Source organism: Stenella coeruleoalba (assembly GCF_951394435.1).
Source record: "Stenella coeruleoalba genome assembly, chromosome: 1".
In the NCBI taxonomy this organism is placed as follows: domain Eukaryota; kingdom Metazoa; phylum Chordata; class Mammalia; order Artiodactyla; family Delphinidae; genus Stenella; species Stenella coeruleoalba.
In genome coordinates, this window is record NC_137169.1 from 151,208,047 (window position 1) to 151,222,038 (window position 13,992).

The 13,992-nt window shown below is 36.6% G+C and overlaps 1 protein-coding gene across 31 annotated transcripts in view; it reads left to right on the plus strand.

Moving 5' to 3' along the window:
* AKT3 (AKT serine/threonine kinase 3) overlaps nt 1-13,992 on the plus strand; it is a 395,069-nt gene that overhangs the window by 227,999 nt on the left and 153,078 nt on the right. For all 31 annotated transcript variants that reach the window (XM_079905016.1, XM_079905021.1, XM_079905022.1 and 28 more), the window contains one exon: nt 9,935-10,066. In XM_079905016.1, coding sequence (XP_079761142.1) covers nt 9,935-10,066 — 132 coding nt within the window. The remainder of the gene's footprint in view (nt 1-9,934; nt 10,067-13,992) is intronic.

Below are 13,992 nucleotides of genomic sequence, written 5' to 3' on the forward strand. Positions count from 1 at the left end.
CCACATATATGTGTTAATATACAATATTTGTTTTTCTCTATCTGACTTACTTCACTCTGTATGACAGATGGTAGGTCCATCCACATCAGTACAAATGACCCAATTTTATTTCTTTTTCTGGCTGAGTAATATTCCATTATATATATGTACCACATCTTCTTTATGTTTTCATCTGTTGGTAGATATTTAGGTTGTTTCCATGTCCTGGTTATTGTAAGTAGTACGGGAGTGAACATTGGGGTACATGTGACATTTTTTTAATATTAATTTATTTTATTAATTTATTTTTAGCTGCATTGGGTCTTCGTTGCTGTGCACAGGCTTTCTCTAGTTGTGGTGAGCGGGGGCTGCTCTTTGTTGTGTAACACAGGCTTCTCATTGCGGTGTTTTCTTTTGTTGTGGAGCATGAGCTCTAGGTGCGCAGGCTTCAGTAGCTGCAGTGAACGGGCTTAGTGCTCCATGGCATGTGGGATCCTCCCAGACCAGGGATCGAACCTGTGTCCCCTGCATTGGCAGGTGGATTCTTAACCACTGTGCCACCAAGTAAGTCCCTGTGACTCTTTGAATTATGGTTTTCTCTAGGTATATGCCCAGTAGTGGGATTGCTGGGTCATATACTAGTTCTATTTTTAGTTTTTTTAGGAACTGCCATACCGTTCTCCACAGTGGCCATATCAATTTACATTCCCACCAACAATGCAAGAGTGTTCCTTTTTCTCCACACCCTCTCCAGCATTTATTGTTTGTAGATTTTTTGATGATGGCCATTCTGAACCGGTGTGAGGTGATACCTCATTGTGATGTTGATTTGTATTTCTTTAATAATTAGTGCTGTTGAGCATCTTTTCATGTGCCTCTTGGCCATCTGTGTGTCCTCTTTGGTGAAATGTCTATTGAGCTGCATGAGCTGTTTGTATATTTTGGAAATTAATCCCTTGTCTCTTGCTTCTTTTGCAAATATTTTCTCACAATCTGAGGGTTGTCTTTTTGTCTTGTTTATTGTTTCCTTTGCTGTGCAAAAGCTTTTATGTTTAATTAGGTCACATTTGCTTATTTTTGTTTTTATTTTCATTACTCTAGGAGATGGGTCATAAAAGATGTTGCTGTGATTTATGTCAGAAAGTGTTCTGCCTATGTTTTCCTCCAAAAATTTTATAGTGGCCAGTTTTACATTTAGGTCTTTAATCCATTTTGAGTTTATTTTTGTGCATGGTGTTAGGCAGTGTTCTGATTTCATTCTTTCATATGTAGTTGTCCACTTTTCCCAGCACCACTTATTGAAGAGGATTTTTTTCTCCATCTTATATTCTTGCCTCCTTTGTCATAGATTAGGTGACCATATGTGCGTGGGTTTATCTCTGGGCTTTCAATCCTGTTCTGTTGATCTATATTTCTGTTTTTGTGCTAGTACCACACTGTCTTGTTTACTGTGGCTTTGTAGTATAGTCTGAAGTCAGGGAGCCTGATTCCTTCAGCTCTGTGTTTCTTTCTCAAGATTGCTTTGGCTATTCAGGGTCTTTTGTGTTTCCATACAAATTGTAAAATATTTTGTTCTAATTCTGTGAAAAATGCCCTTGGTATTTTGATGGAGATTGCACTGAACCTGTAGATTACTTTTGGTAGTATAGTCCTTTTCATAATATTGATTCTTCCAATCGAGCAGCATGGTTTATCTCTCCATTTGTTTTTGCCATCTTTGATTTCTTTCATAAGTGTTTTATAGTTTTTGGAGTACAGGTCTTTTGCCACCTTAGGTATTTTATTCTTTTTGTTGCAGTGGTAAATGTGATTGTTTCCTTAATTTGTTTTTCTGATCTTTTGTTCATAGTGCATACGAATACAAGAGATTTCTGTGCATTACTTTTGTATCCTGCAACTTTACCCAATTCACTGATTAGCTCTGCTGTTTTTCTGGTGGCATCTTTAGGATTTTCTATGTAAAGGATTGTGTCATCTGCAAACAGTGACAGTTTTACTTCTTTTCCAATTTGTATTCCTTTTATTTCTTTTTCTTCCGATTGCTGTGTCTAGGACTTTGAATATTATGTTGAATAATAGTGGTGAGAGTGGACATCCTTGTTTTGTTCGTGACCTTAGAGAATATGCTTTCAGTTTTTCACCATTGAGAATGATGTTTGCTGTGCATTTGTTATATATGGCCTTTATTATGTTAAGGTAGGTTCCTTGTATGCTCACTTTCTGGAGAATTTTTATCATAAATGGGTGTTGAAATTTCTCAAAAGCTTGTTCTGCATCTATTGATGACTATATGGTTTTTCTTTAATTTTTTAATATGGTGTATCACATTGATTGATTTGCATATATTGAAGAATTGTTGCATCCCTGGGATAAAACCCTCTTGATCATGTTGCATGACCTTTTAGTGTGTTGTTGGATTGTTTGCTAGTGTTTTGTTGAGGATTTTTGCTTCTATGTTCATCAGTGTTACTGGTCCATAATTTTCTTTTTTTGTGATATCTTTTTCTGGTTTTGATATCAGGGTGATGGTGGATTTGTTAAACGAGTTTGGGAGTGTTCCTTCCTCTGCAATTTTTTGGAATAGTTTCAGAAGCATAGTTGTTAGCTCTTCTTTCAGTGTTTCATGGAATTCACCTATGAAACCATTTGGTCCTGCAGTTTTGTTTGTTGGAAGATTTTTAATCACAGTTTCAATGTCATTGCTTGTGATTGGTCTGTTTATATTTTCTATTTCTTCCTGGTTCAGTCTTGGAATGTTGTACCTTTCCAATAATGAGTCCATTTTTTCCAGGTTGTCCATTTTATTTGCATAGAGTTGCTTGTAGCAGTCTCTTATGATCCTTTGTATATTTCTACAGTGTCAGTTGTAATTTCTTCTTTTTCATTTCTAATTTTATAGATTTGAGTCCTCTCACTTTTTTCTTGATGAGTCTGGCTAAAGCTTTATCAATTTTTTTTAATCTTCTCAAAGAACCAACTTTTGTTTTTATTGATCTTTGCTATCGTTTTCTTCATTTCTATTTCATTGTTTTCTGCTTTGATCTGTATGATTTCTTTCCTTCTACTGACTTTGGGCTTTCCTTGTTCTTCTTTCTCTAGTTGCTTTAGGTGTAAGATTAGATTATTTATTTGAGATTTTTTTGTTTCTTGAGGTGAGTTTGAATTGCTATAAGCTTCCTTCTTAGATCTGCTTTTTCTGAGTTCTGTAGGTTTTGTGTCATCATGTTTTCATTGTCCTTTGTCTCTATGTATTTTTTTTTATTTCCTCTTTGATTTCTTCAGTGATCTCTTGGTTTTTTAGCTTTGCAGTGCTTTGCCTCCATGTGTTTGTGTTTTTTAGTTTTTTCCTCTACTTGATTTCTAATCTCATATCATTGTGGTTGGAAAAGATGTCTGACACGATTTCAATTGGTAAACATTTTCTAGTGCTTGATTTCTTACCCAAGGTGTGATCTATCCTGGAGAATCTTTTGTGTGCACTTGAGAAGAAAGTGTATTCTGCTTCTTTTGGGTGGAATGTACTATAAATATCAATTAAGTCTATCTGGTCTATGGTGAGATTTAAAGTTTGTTTTTCCTTATTTATTTTGTTGCTGGATGATGTGTCCTTTGGTGTTAGTGGGGTGTTAAAGTCTCTCAGTATAATTGTGTTACTGTCTTTTTCTCCTTTTTTGGCTGTTAGCATTTGCCTTATATATTGAGTTGCTCCCATGTTGAGTGCATAAATATTTATACTTTTTATGTTTTCTTCTTAGATTGATCCCTTGATTGCTATGTAGTGTCCTACCTTATGTCTTGTAACAATCTTTATTTTAAAGTCTATTTTATCAGATATGAGTATTGCTTCTCCAGCTTTCTTTTGATTTCCTTTTGCATGGGATATCTTTTTCCATCTCCTCACTTTCAGTCTGTATATGTCCTTTGGTCTGAAGAGGGTCTCTTGTAGACAGCATATATGGGTCCTGTTTTTGTATCCATTCAGCCAGCCTGTGTCTTTTGCTTGGAGCATTTAATCCGTTTACATTCAAGGCAATTATCGATACGTATGTTCCTGTTACCATTTTCTTAATTGTTCGGGGTTTGTTTTAGTGGGTATTTTTCTTCTTTTGCATTTCCTGCCTAGAGAAGTTCCTTTAGCATTTGTCGTAAAGCTGGTTTGGTGGTGCTGAATTATCTTAGCTTTTGCTTGTCTGTAAACCTTTTGATTTCTCCATCGAATCTGAATGAGATCCTTGCTGGGTAGAGTAATCTTTCTTGTAGGTTTTTCTCTTTCATCACTTTAAATATATCCTGCCACTCCCTTCTGACTTGCAGTTTCTGCTGAAAAATCAGCTGATAACCTTATAGGGATTCCCTTCTATGTTATTTGTTGCTTTTTCCTTACTGTTTTTAATACTTTTTCTTTGAATTTAGTTGTTGTTAGTTTGATTAATATGTGTCTTGCCATGTTTCTCCTAGGATTTATCTAGTATGGGACTCTCTGCACTTCCTGGTCTTGATTGACTAATTCCTTTCCCATGTTAGGGAAGTTTTCGACTCTAATTTCTTCAGATATTTTCTCAGAACGTTTCTCTTTCCGTTCTTCTTCTGGGACCCCTACAATTCGAATGTTGGTTAATTTAATGTTGTCCCAGATGTCTCTGAGACTGTCCTCAGTTCTTTTCAGCCTCTTTTCTTTATTCTGCTCCTCAGAAGTTATTTCCACCATTCTGTCTGCCCGCTCATTTATCCCTTCTTCTGCGTCAGTTATTCTGCTATTGATTCCTTTTAGTGTATTTTTCATTTCAGTTATTGTGTTGTTCACTGTTTGTTTTTTAGTTGTACCTGGTATTTGTTAACCATATCTTGTATTTCCTTGATCCGTGCCTCCATTGTATTGTTGATATTTTGGATCATCTTTATTATCATTACTCTGAATTCTTTTTCATATTGCTTGCCTATTTTCTCTTCAGTTATTTGGTCTTGTAGGTTTTTACCTTTTCCTTCGTCTGTAACATATTTTTTTGTCGTCTTATTTTTTTTGTTGGGTGGTGCTGTGTTCTTGTCTTACTGGCTTTTTGGCCCAAGGCACCCAGCACTGGAGTTTACAGGCATTTGTTTAGAGCCGGGTCTTGGTGTTGAGATGAGGATTACCGGGAGACCTCAGTCTGATTAATATTTCCTGTGGTCTGAGGTTCTCTGTTAGTCTGGTGGTTTGGGCTTGGCGCACACTCCACAGGAGCTCAGGCCTGATCCCTGGCCTGCGAACTAAAATCCCTCAAACCACCCGGTGTGGCAAAAGAGAAGAAGAAAATAAAAGGACCAAATAGAGTGACTGATGTAGAGAACAAACGTTATGGACACCGGGGGAAAGCAGCTGGTGGGGGTTGGTGGTGGTGGGATGAATTGGAAGATTGGGATTGGCATATATACACTAATATGTATAAAATAGATAACTAATAAGAACCTGCTGTAGAAAAAAAATAAATAAAATTCAAAAAAAGGAGCAGTACAAAAACAAACAATAAAAAATAAAATAAAATTAGAAAAAAATATATTAGGAAAAAAAAATATAAGTGAAACAACTAAAACAAGGTAAAACAGAACCACAACAGAAAAAATAAGTGGGCGGGAGAAATGCAAAATGAGCAGAACAATAACAATGTATAAAGAATAAAATAAAATTAGAAAAATTTCAAAATTTATTTGAAAAAATAAAAATGAAACAACAAAATAAAATGGAACCACAACCTTAAAAAGAAAAAAAAATGCTGGAAAAGGCCTTGGCTGTGGGGGTGGGGTGGGGCTTAGTTGAGAGCGAGGTTTAGGCAGGGGGCGGGACCTAGGCTCAGGACCCATGCAACCTGAATATTCAGCACTGCTGGAGAGGGCCTCGGAGTGCAGAGTTCAGAGGTAAGGCACTTGGTGGAGGTGCGGGGGCAAGGTTTAGGCCCAACTTGGTCGGAGGGGGTCTTGGAGTGTGAAGTGCAGAGGTAAGGTTCTGGGTGGGGGCGGGGCTTATACTTAGCATGGCTGGAGGGAACCACAGAGATCAGATGATTAGGACCTCAGCAGGCTTTCTGGGGCCCAAGTGGGCAGGGGAAACACTGGCTGCATTCCCTTCCAATCCTTTGTTCTCCCGATAGTCTCGCCATCCTTGTTGATCCCCTCACTGTGGGTGGGCTTCCTAAGAGTGGGAACCCCTTCCCTCCCCCAGCCGCCCCTCCAAGGCTCCAGTTCCATCCTGCCTCCACTTCTCCTCCCTCCTCCCTCCCCCCCACGTCTTACTCTGTTGCTGTGGTGTTCCTCCTGTCCCCTTAGGTTTCCGTGGTCCCCCACATGGTAGGTGCCCTAGTTGTGAGGATATGCGAACTCCATGTCCTTGTAGTCTGTCATCTTTATGATCCTTTGAATGTGTTGTTGAATTTGATTTGCTAATATTTTGTTGAATATTTTTGTGTGTATGTTCATCAGTGATATTGGCCTGTAATTTTCTTTTTTTGTGTTATCTTTGTCTGCTTTTGGTATCAGGGTGATGGTGGTGTTGTTGAGCAAGTTTGGGAGTATTCTTTTCTCTTCAATTGTTTGGAATAGTTTCAGAAGGATAAATGTTAACTCTTCTCTAAATATTTGATAGAATTCACCTGTGAAGCCATCTGGTCCTGGACCTTTGTTTGTTGGAAGTTTTTTAATCACAGTTTCAATTTCAGTACTTGTGATTAGTCTGTTCATGTTTTCTATTTCTTTCTGTTTCAGTCTTAGGAGATTGTACCTTTCTAAGGATTTGTCTGTTGCTTCTAGGTTATCCATTTTATTGGCATAGAGTTGCTTGTAGTAGTCTCTTATGATCCTTTGTATTTCTGTGGTGTCATTTGTAACTTCTCCTTTTTCATTTCTAATTTTATTGATTTGAGTCCTCTCCCTCTTTTCCTTATGAGTCTGGCTAAAGGTTTATCAATTTTATTAGTCTTCTCAAAGAACCAGCTTTTAGTTTCATTGATCTTTGCTTTTGTTTCCTTTGTCTCTATTTCATTTATTTCTGCTCTGATCTTTATGATTTCTTTCCTTCTACTAACTTTAGGTTTTGTTTGTTCTTTTTTGTTGAGTTGTGTTAAGTGGAAAGGTAGATTGTTTACTTGAGATTTCTCTTGTTTCCTGAGTTAAGATTGTATCGCTATAAAATTCCCTCTTAGAACTGCTTTTGCTGCACCCCATAGGTTTTGGATCATCATTCTTTCATTATCGTTTGTCTCTAGATATGTTTTTATTTCCTCTTTGATTTCTTCAGTGGTCCATTGGTTATTTAGTAACGTATTGTTTGGCCTCCATGTGTTTGTTGTTTTTACAGTTTTTTTCCTGTAATTGATATCTAATCCCGTAGTGTTGTGGTCGCAAAAGATGCTTGATATGATTTCAGTTTTCTTAAATTTACAGAGATCCACTGAAGTCAGGTCCCAGGATTGCAGTAATCATGTATCTGGACCCACTGTTGGTGCTATGGTGCATTTTCCATCCTTAGCCTGGCCCAACCTAGATGTGTATGTGCCAACAGAATCTACAGCTGCTAAAGCTAAGCCTGTGTTTTCTGTGGGAGCACTGCTTGTTTTTTCAGATGTTCTGTAGGCTCTGAGTGTACAAGGCTAGTCTTGGAGATGTCATTTCACAGTTTGCACAGCTACAAGGAGAGATTTCAGCTTTTCTTCCTTAGTTGATGTCCCCTGGGGCTTAGCTGTGGTTACAACCCCACCTCTGTGTGTGGGTCTGCTTGTGAGGCTGCCCTGGAGCATATGAGTTTGCCCTGGCGAGGAGGGGGCTCAGAGGCTGTGTAGCAGCCAGGGTCACGGGACCCCTGGTGGCAACGGGTGCATGGGGAAACTGGTGGCCGCGGGCATGAAATAGTTGGCCCCAGTGGTGGCCCTTCGTAGTGCTCGACCATGGGTGCAAGAGAGCCTTCCCTGGCATTGATGAGGCATGTAGGGAAGCCAGAGGCCATGAGAGAGCTGGCCCCCTTGAGGGCCCTTCTTAGTGCCCAGGGAGGCAAGGGCCAGTGCATGGGGAGAAAGGCTGCAATGGCAGCTCCTCCCCTTCTGTGTCACTTAACAATGGCCCTTTCCTGCTATGGCAGTCTGAGTTTCCTCCACAAGCATTCCCAGTTGTGGATTTCCTCACTCCCGTCTCCTCATGCTGTCTCCTCACAGCCAACAGCAATCCTCTCACTGGATTTGCTCCCCAAATCCCATATTCCAGCACCCAGCCCCTTTCCACACTGGGACACACGTCTCAGGCTGGGGCACACAGGGCTGTGACACAGACCATCTGTGTAGGTCTCACTCTGTCCTGCCTGCCACAGACCGGGTGCTGCACTCTCTTCCAATAGTCCCCGAAACTCCTCTTCTGTGCCAACTGATCTCCCTGCCGGTGAGGGGCTTCCCAAGATGTGGCAACCTCTTCTCTTCTTTTTTGCTTCTTCTTTCTTTCATCCTCCCCAGTTACATGGAGATTTCTTGTCCTTTTAGGTGACCGAGGTCCTCTGCTAACTTTCAGCCTGAGCTCTGTGAGACTTGTTCCATTTGTAGATGTATTCTTGATGCATTTGTAGGGAGAGATGAACTCCACGTCCTCCTACTCCTCCGCCATCGTGACCTCGTCTCCTTTTATTTCTTCTTAAAATTTAATTGATTTATTTTTTCTTTTCTTTCTTTCTTTTTTTTTTTTTGGCCGCATTGTGCCATGCACACAGCATGTAGGAATCCACTTCCTTGACCAGGGATCAAACCCGTACCCCCTGCAATGGAAGCATGCATTCTTAACCACTGGACCACTGGGGAAGTCCCTAATTGATTTCTGCCCTGATCTTTATTATTTTTTTCTTCTAATTCTTTTGGGTTTAATTTGCTGTTTTTCTAGTTTCTTAAGGTAGAAGCTGAGGTCATCGGTTTGAGACATTTCTGACATTTACTTCAAATGGGTGGTAAAGAGGAAAGAAATACTTCTAAAAAGGCACAAAAATCTTCAATAACTTCTGATTGTTGGTAGGATAAAACCCCAGATCCTTAAATTGTTATTTTTAAATCCCTCTAAACTGAATTTAAATTTAAGATGATAAACTGAGCATACCTCCTCTTTCATCTAAAAGCCTATTAAAATAATAGCAGAGGAATTTTTAAAAGGGACAAGTCCACAAAAATGAAAAGTTGTATGAGGGAAGGACACTAGTGGAGAAATATTATCAAAATTTTGGAAGTTTGTGGATAAATAGAGTAGGAAAAGCATTCATAGAGGGGGCTATGGGGAGCAATAGTAATTCTGCTTGGCAAAATCCTGGTAATCACCTACTACTTAGAAATGGGAATGAGAAATTAAACTGAAAACAGGCAGATTAAAGACATTCTCAGAGTTCCATGACTCCTTCTTCTGCATTGGACCAGTTGCTTTCTCAGAAGATATATTGCTGTTGTTCTTCTGTTTCTTTGCACTGGGCTCCAGAATTGTTTTCAACATTTCTTATACATGTATCTTTCTCTTTCTTGGAGTCCATCCTTATTTTGATATAGTACATTCTCAAACACTCCCTTCAATCCTTTTCTCTTAGATATATTTGGAAATGTTTGTGGAGGACATTTTTGATTGTCACATTGTCTGGGAGTAGTGGCACTACTAAATCCTTAGAAACTTGAGTTCTTGGAAGTGAGTGAAAATGATTTTATTTTCCCTTTGCCCTTACTAATAATTTGAGTAGTTGTGAGATTCTACGTTTAAAATTATTGTCTCCACTATCTGAGAATTGCTTAAATTATTTCCAGCATCCATGATTGGTGATGAGAAAGCCAATGCCATTCTGATTCTTCATCATTTAAGTGTGCTTAGAAGTTGGTAAAATTTGATTTTGAGTAGATAATGCAAATATATACATATAAGTTTACAAATAAATTGCATCAAATGTTTCATATTATGTATTTTCATTTGTATTTTTCAGACAATGAATGATTTTGACTATTTGAAACTACTAGGTAAAGGCACTTTTGGGAAAGTTATTTTGGTTCGAGAGAAAGCAAGTGGAAAATACTATGCTATGAAGATTCTGAAGAAAGAAGTTATTATTGCCAAGGTAACTGGTTACTAGAGTTGATTATTAAATTTTTGTTTATGGTGTCCACAAGTGTGTGTGTTCACGCATGCACATGACTAAAGTTTAGAAATTCCATTAAATAACCAAAATGTTGATTGTAGGCTACAGCTACAATAATATCTGTATATTGATATTTATTTACAGTATTGAAACTTTCAAAGTTTGTAATATCCTCTGACTATTAGAATCTATTGTATTCCTTTGAGAGCGAAATATTTATTCTATGTTTGTGTGTTTGGGATAATGTTTTCACTGTATATTTGTGACCTATATCACTAATTACAGTAGTGATACTTTTTGATATTTCCCCCCAATATTCTGAGTTTTTTATTATTAAATAAAATGGTGAATAGAATATTAGCATAGATTTTATGTAATCATTGAATGGAAAAGCATTATTAATAACTTTAAAATACTACAATAATAAAGCTAAAATGATCACTACAATACTTCTACTTAAAATCCATCACCACACGTAGTTACAAGCTTTATTTTTTTGTGGTCAGACCTTTTAAGCTTTATTCTTCTAGCAAGTTTCAAATATACATTATGGTATTATTAACTCTATTTATCATTCTGTACATTAAGTCCACATGAATTCTTTATTTTATAACTATAATTTGTATTTTAAAATATATATATTTATTTATTAAATTGAAGAATTAAAATATTATAAATTATGGTTGATTTACAATAGTGTGTTAGTTTCAAGTGTACAGCATAATGACTCAGTTATTTTTTCTGATTATATTCCATTATAGGTTATTACAAGATACTGAATATAATTCCGAGATATAGAGTAAAACCTTGTTGCTTATCTATTTTATGTATAGTAGTTTGAATCTGTTAATCCCATACTCCTAATTAGTCCCTCCCCTGTGGTAACCATAAGTTTGTCTTCTATGTCTGTGAGTCTGTTTCTGTTTTGTATATAGATTCATTTTTTTTTTAGATTCCACATAAAAGTGATATCATATAGTATTTGTCTTTGTCTGACTTACTTAACTAAGTATAATAATCTCTAGGTCTGTTCATGTTACTGTAAATGGCATTATGTCATTCTGTTTTATGGCTGAGTAATATTCCATTGTGTGTGTATGTGTGTGTGTGTGTGTATATATATATATATATATATATATATATATATATACACACACACACACACACATATACATACATACATATGTGTGTGTGTGTGTTTGTGTGTGTGTATGCCACATCTTCTTAAGCCAACCGTCTCCTGATGGGCACTTGGGTCATTTCCATGTCTTGCCTATTGTAAATAGCACTGCTGTGAACATTGAGGTTCATGTATCTTTTTGAATTAGAGTTTTTGTCTTTTCTGGATATATGCCCAGGAGTGGGATTGCTGGATCATATGGTAGCTCTGTTTTTAGTTTTTTAAAGCATCTCCATACTGTTTTCCATAGTGGCAGCACCAATTTACATACCCACCAACAATGTAGGAGGATTCCCTTTTTCCATACCCTCTCCAACATGTATTATTTGTGGACTTCATGATGATAGTCATTCTGACAGGTGTGAGGTGATACTTCATTGTGGTTTTGATTTCTCTAATAATTAGTTATGTTGTGCATCTTCTTTGGAGAAATGTCTACTTAGGTCTTCTGCCCATTTTTTAATTGGATTTTTTTTTTTAATATTGAGTTCCATGACCTGCTTGTATATTTTAGATATTAACTCCTTGTTGGTAGCATCATTTGCAGATATTTTTCTCCCATTCAATAGGTTGTCTTTTGGTTTTGTTGATGGTTTCCTTTGATGTGCAAAAGCTTTTAAGTTTAATTAGGTCCCATTTTTTATTTTTGCTTTTATTTCTTTTGTTTTTGAATATTGACCTAAGAAAATATTGCTTCAATTTATGTCCTAGAATGTTTTGCCTATGTTCTCTTCTAGGATTTTTATGGTGTCTTGTCTTATATTTAGGTGTTTAAAACATTTTGAGTTTATTCTTGTATATGGTGTGAGGGAGTGTTCTAATTTCACTGATTTACACACAGCTATCCAGCTTTCCCATCACTACTTGTTGAAGAAACTGTCTTTTCTCCATCTTATATACTTGCCTCCTCTGTCAAAGATTGACTGTAGGTGCATGGGTTTATTTATGGACTCTCTATTTTGTACCATTGAGCTATATATTTGTTTTTGTTCCAGTACCATGCTGTTTTAATTACTGTAGCTCTGTAATGTAGTCTAGTGTCAGGGAGCATGTTATTTCCAGCTCTGTTCTTCTGTCTCAAGATTGCTTTTGCAATTTAGGGTCTTTTGTTGTTCCATATAAATTTTAGGAATATTTGTTCTAGCTCTGTGACTAATGTAATAGGTATTTGGATAGGAATTGCATTAAATCTATAGATTTAATGGGTAGTATGGCCATTTTAATTATATTAATTCTTCCAATCCATGGGCATTCCATTTCATCGTTGAATGATCTTCAGTTTCCTTTATCAGTGTTTTATAGTTTTCAATGTATAGATCTTCATCTCCTTGGTTAAGTTTCTTCCTAGGTATTTTTTTTTATTTTTTTACACCATTTCAAATGGGATTGTTTTTTTTTTACTTCTTCTTGTTGATATATCATTATTAGTGTAAAGAAACCAATTTGTGTACAGTGGTCTTTTATCCTGCTATCTTGCTGAATTCATTTATTAGTTCTAATAGTTTTTATGTGGCAATTTTAGGGTTCTCTATATTGAGTATCATGTCATCTGCAATTAATGACAGTTTTATCTCTTTCCTTCCAATTTGGATACCTTTTATTTCTTTTCTTATCTGATTGCTGTGGCTAAGACTGTCAATGCTATGTTAAATAGAAATGGTAAGAGTGGGAATCCTTGTCTTGTTCCTGAATTTAGCGGGAAGTCTTTCAGTTTTTAACTGTTCATTTTGTGTTGGCTGTTGTTTTGCTGTAAACGGCCTTTAATATGTTGAAATATGTTCCCTCTCCCTCTATACCTACTTTGGTGAACATTTTTATCATAAATGAATGTTGTCAAATACTTTTTCTGCATCTATTGAGATGATCATCTGGTTTTTGCCTTTCCTTTTTTTTAATGTGGTATATCACATTGACTGATTTGTGTATGTTGAACCATCCTTCTGGCCCTGGAATGAATCCAAGTTGATCATGGTGCATGGTCCTTTTTGTGTCATGTTGGATTCAGTTTGCTAATATTTTGTTGAGGAGTTTTGCATCTAAATTTATCAAAGATATTGGCTTATAATTTTCTTTTTTTTGTAATGCCTTTGTCTGGTTTTGGTATCTGGGTGATGGTGGCCTCATAAAATAAATTTGGAAGGGTTCCCTCCTCTTTCATTTTTTCAGAATAGTTTGAGAAGGATTGTTATGAGTTCTTCTTTGTTTGTTTGTTAGAATCCCCAGTGAAGCAGTTTGGTCCTGGATTTTTGTTTGACAGAATTTTAAAATTACACATTCTCTTTCACATCTAGTGATTGGTGTGTTCAAATGATCTGTTTCTTCTTGACTTAGTTTTGGCAGACTGTATATTTTTAGAGATGTACATTTCTTCTAGGTTGTCCAGTGTTTTGGCATACAGCTCTTCATAGTATTCTCTATGATTTTTTGTATCTCTGTGGTATTGGTTGTTGTTACATCTCTTTCATTTCTTATTTTCTTTATTTGGGTCCTCTCTCTTTTCTTCTTGGTGTGCTTGGCTAGAGGTTTTTCGATTTTATCTTTTCAAAATAAACAGCTCTTGGTTTTATTGATCTTTTCTGGGTTTTTTTTAATCTATTTTATTTATTCAATCTCTGATCTTATAATTTCTTGTCTTCTGCTGACTTTGGGTTTTGTTTGTTCTTCTTTTTCTAATTCTTTTAGGTGGTAGGTTAGGTTGTTTATTTGAGATTTTACTTGTTTCTTG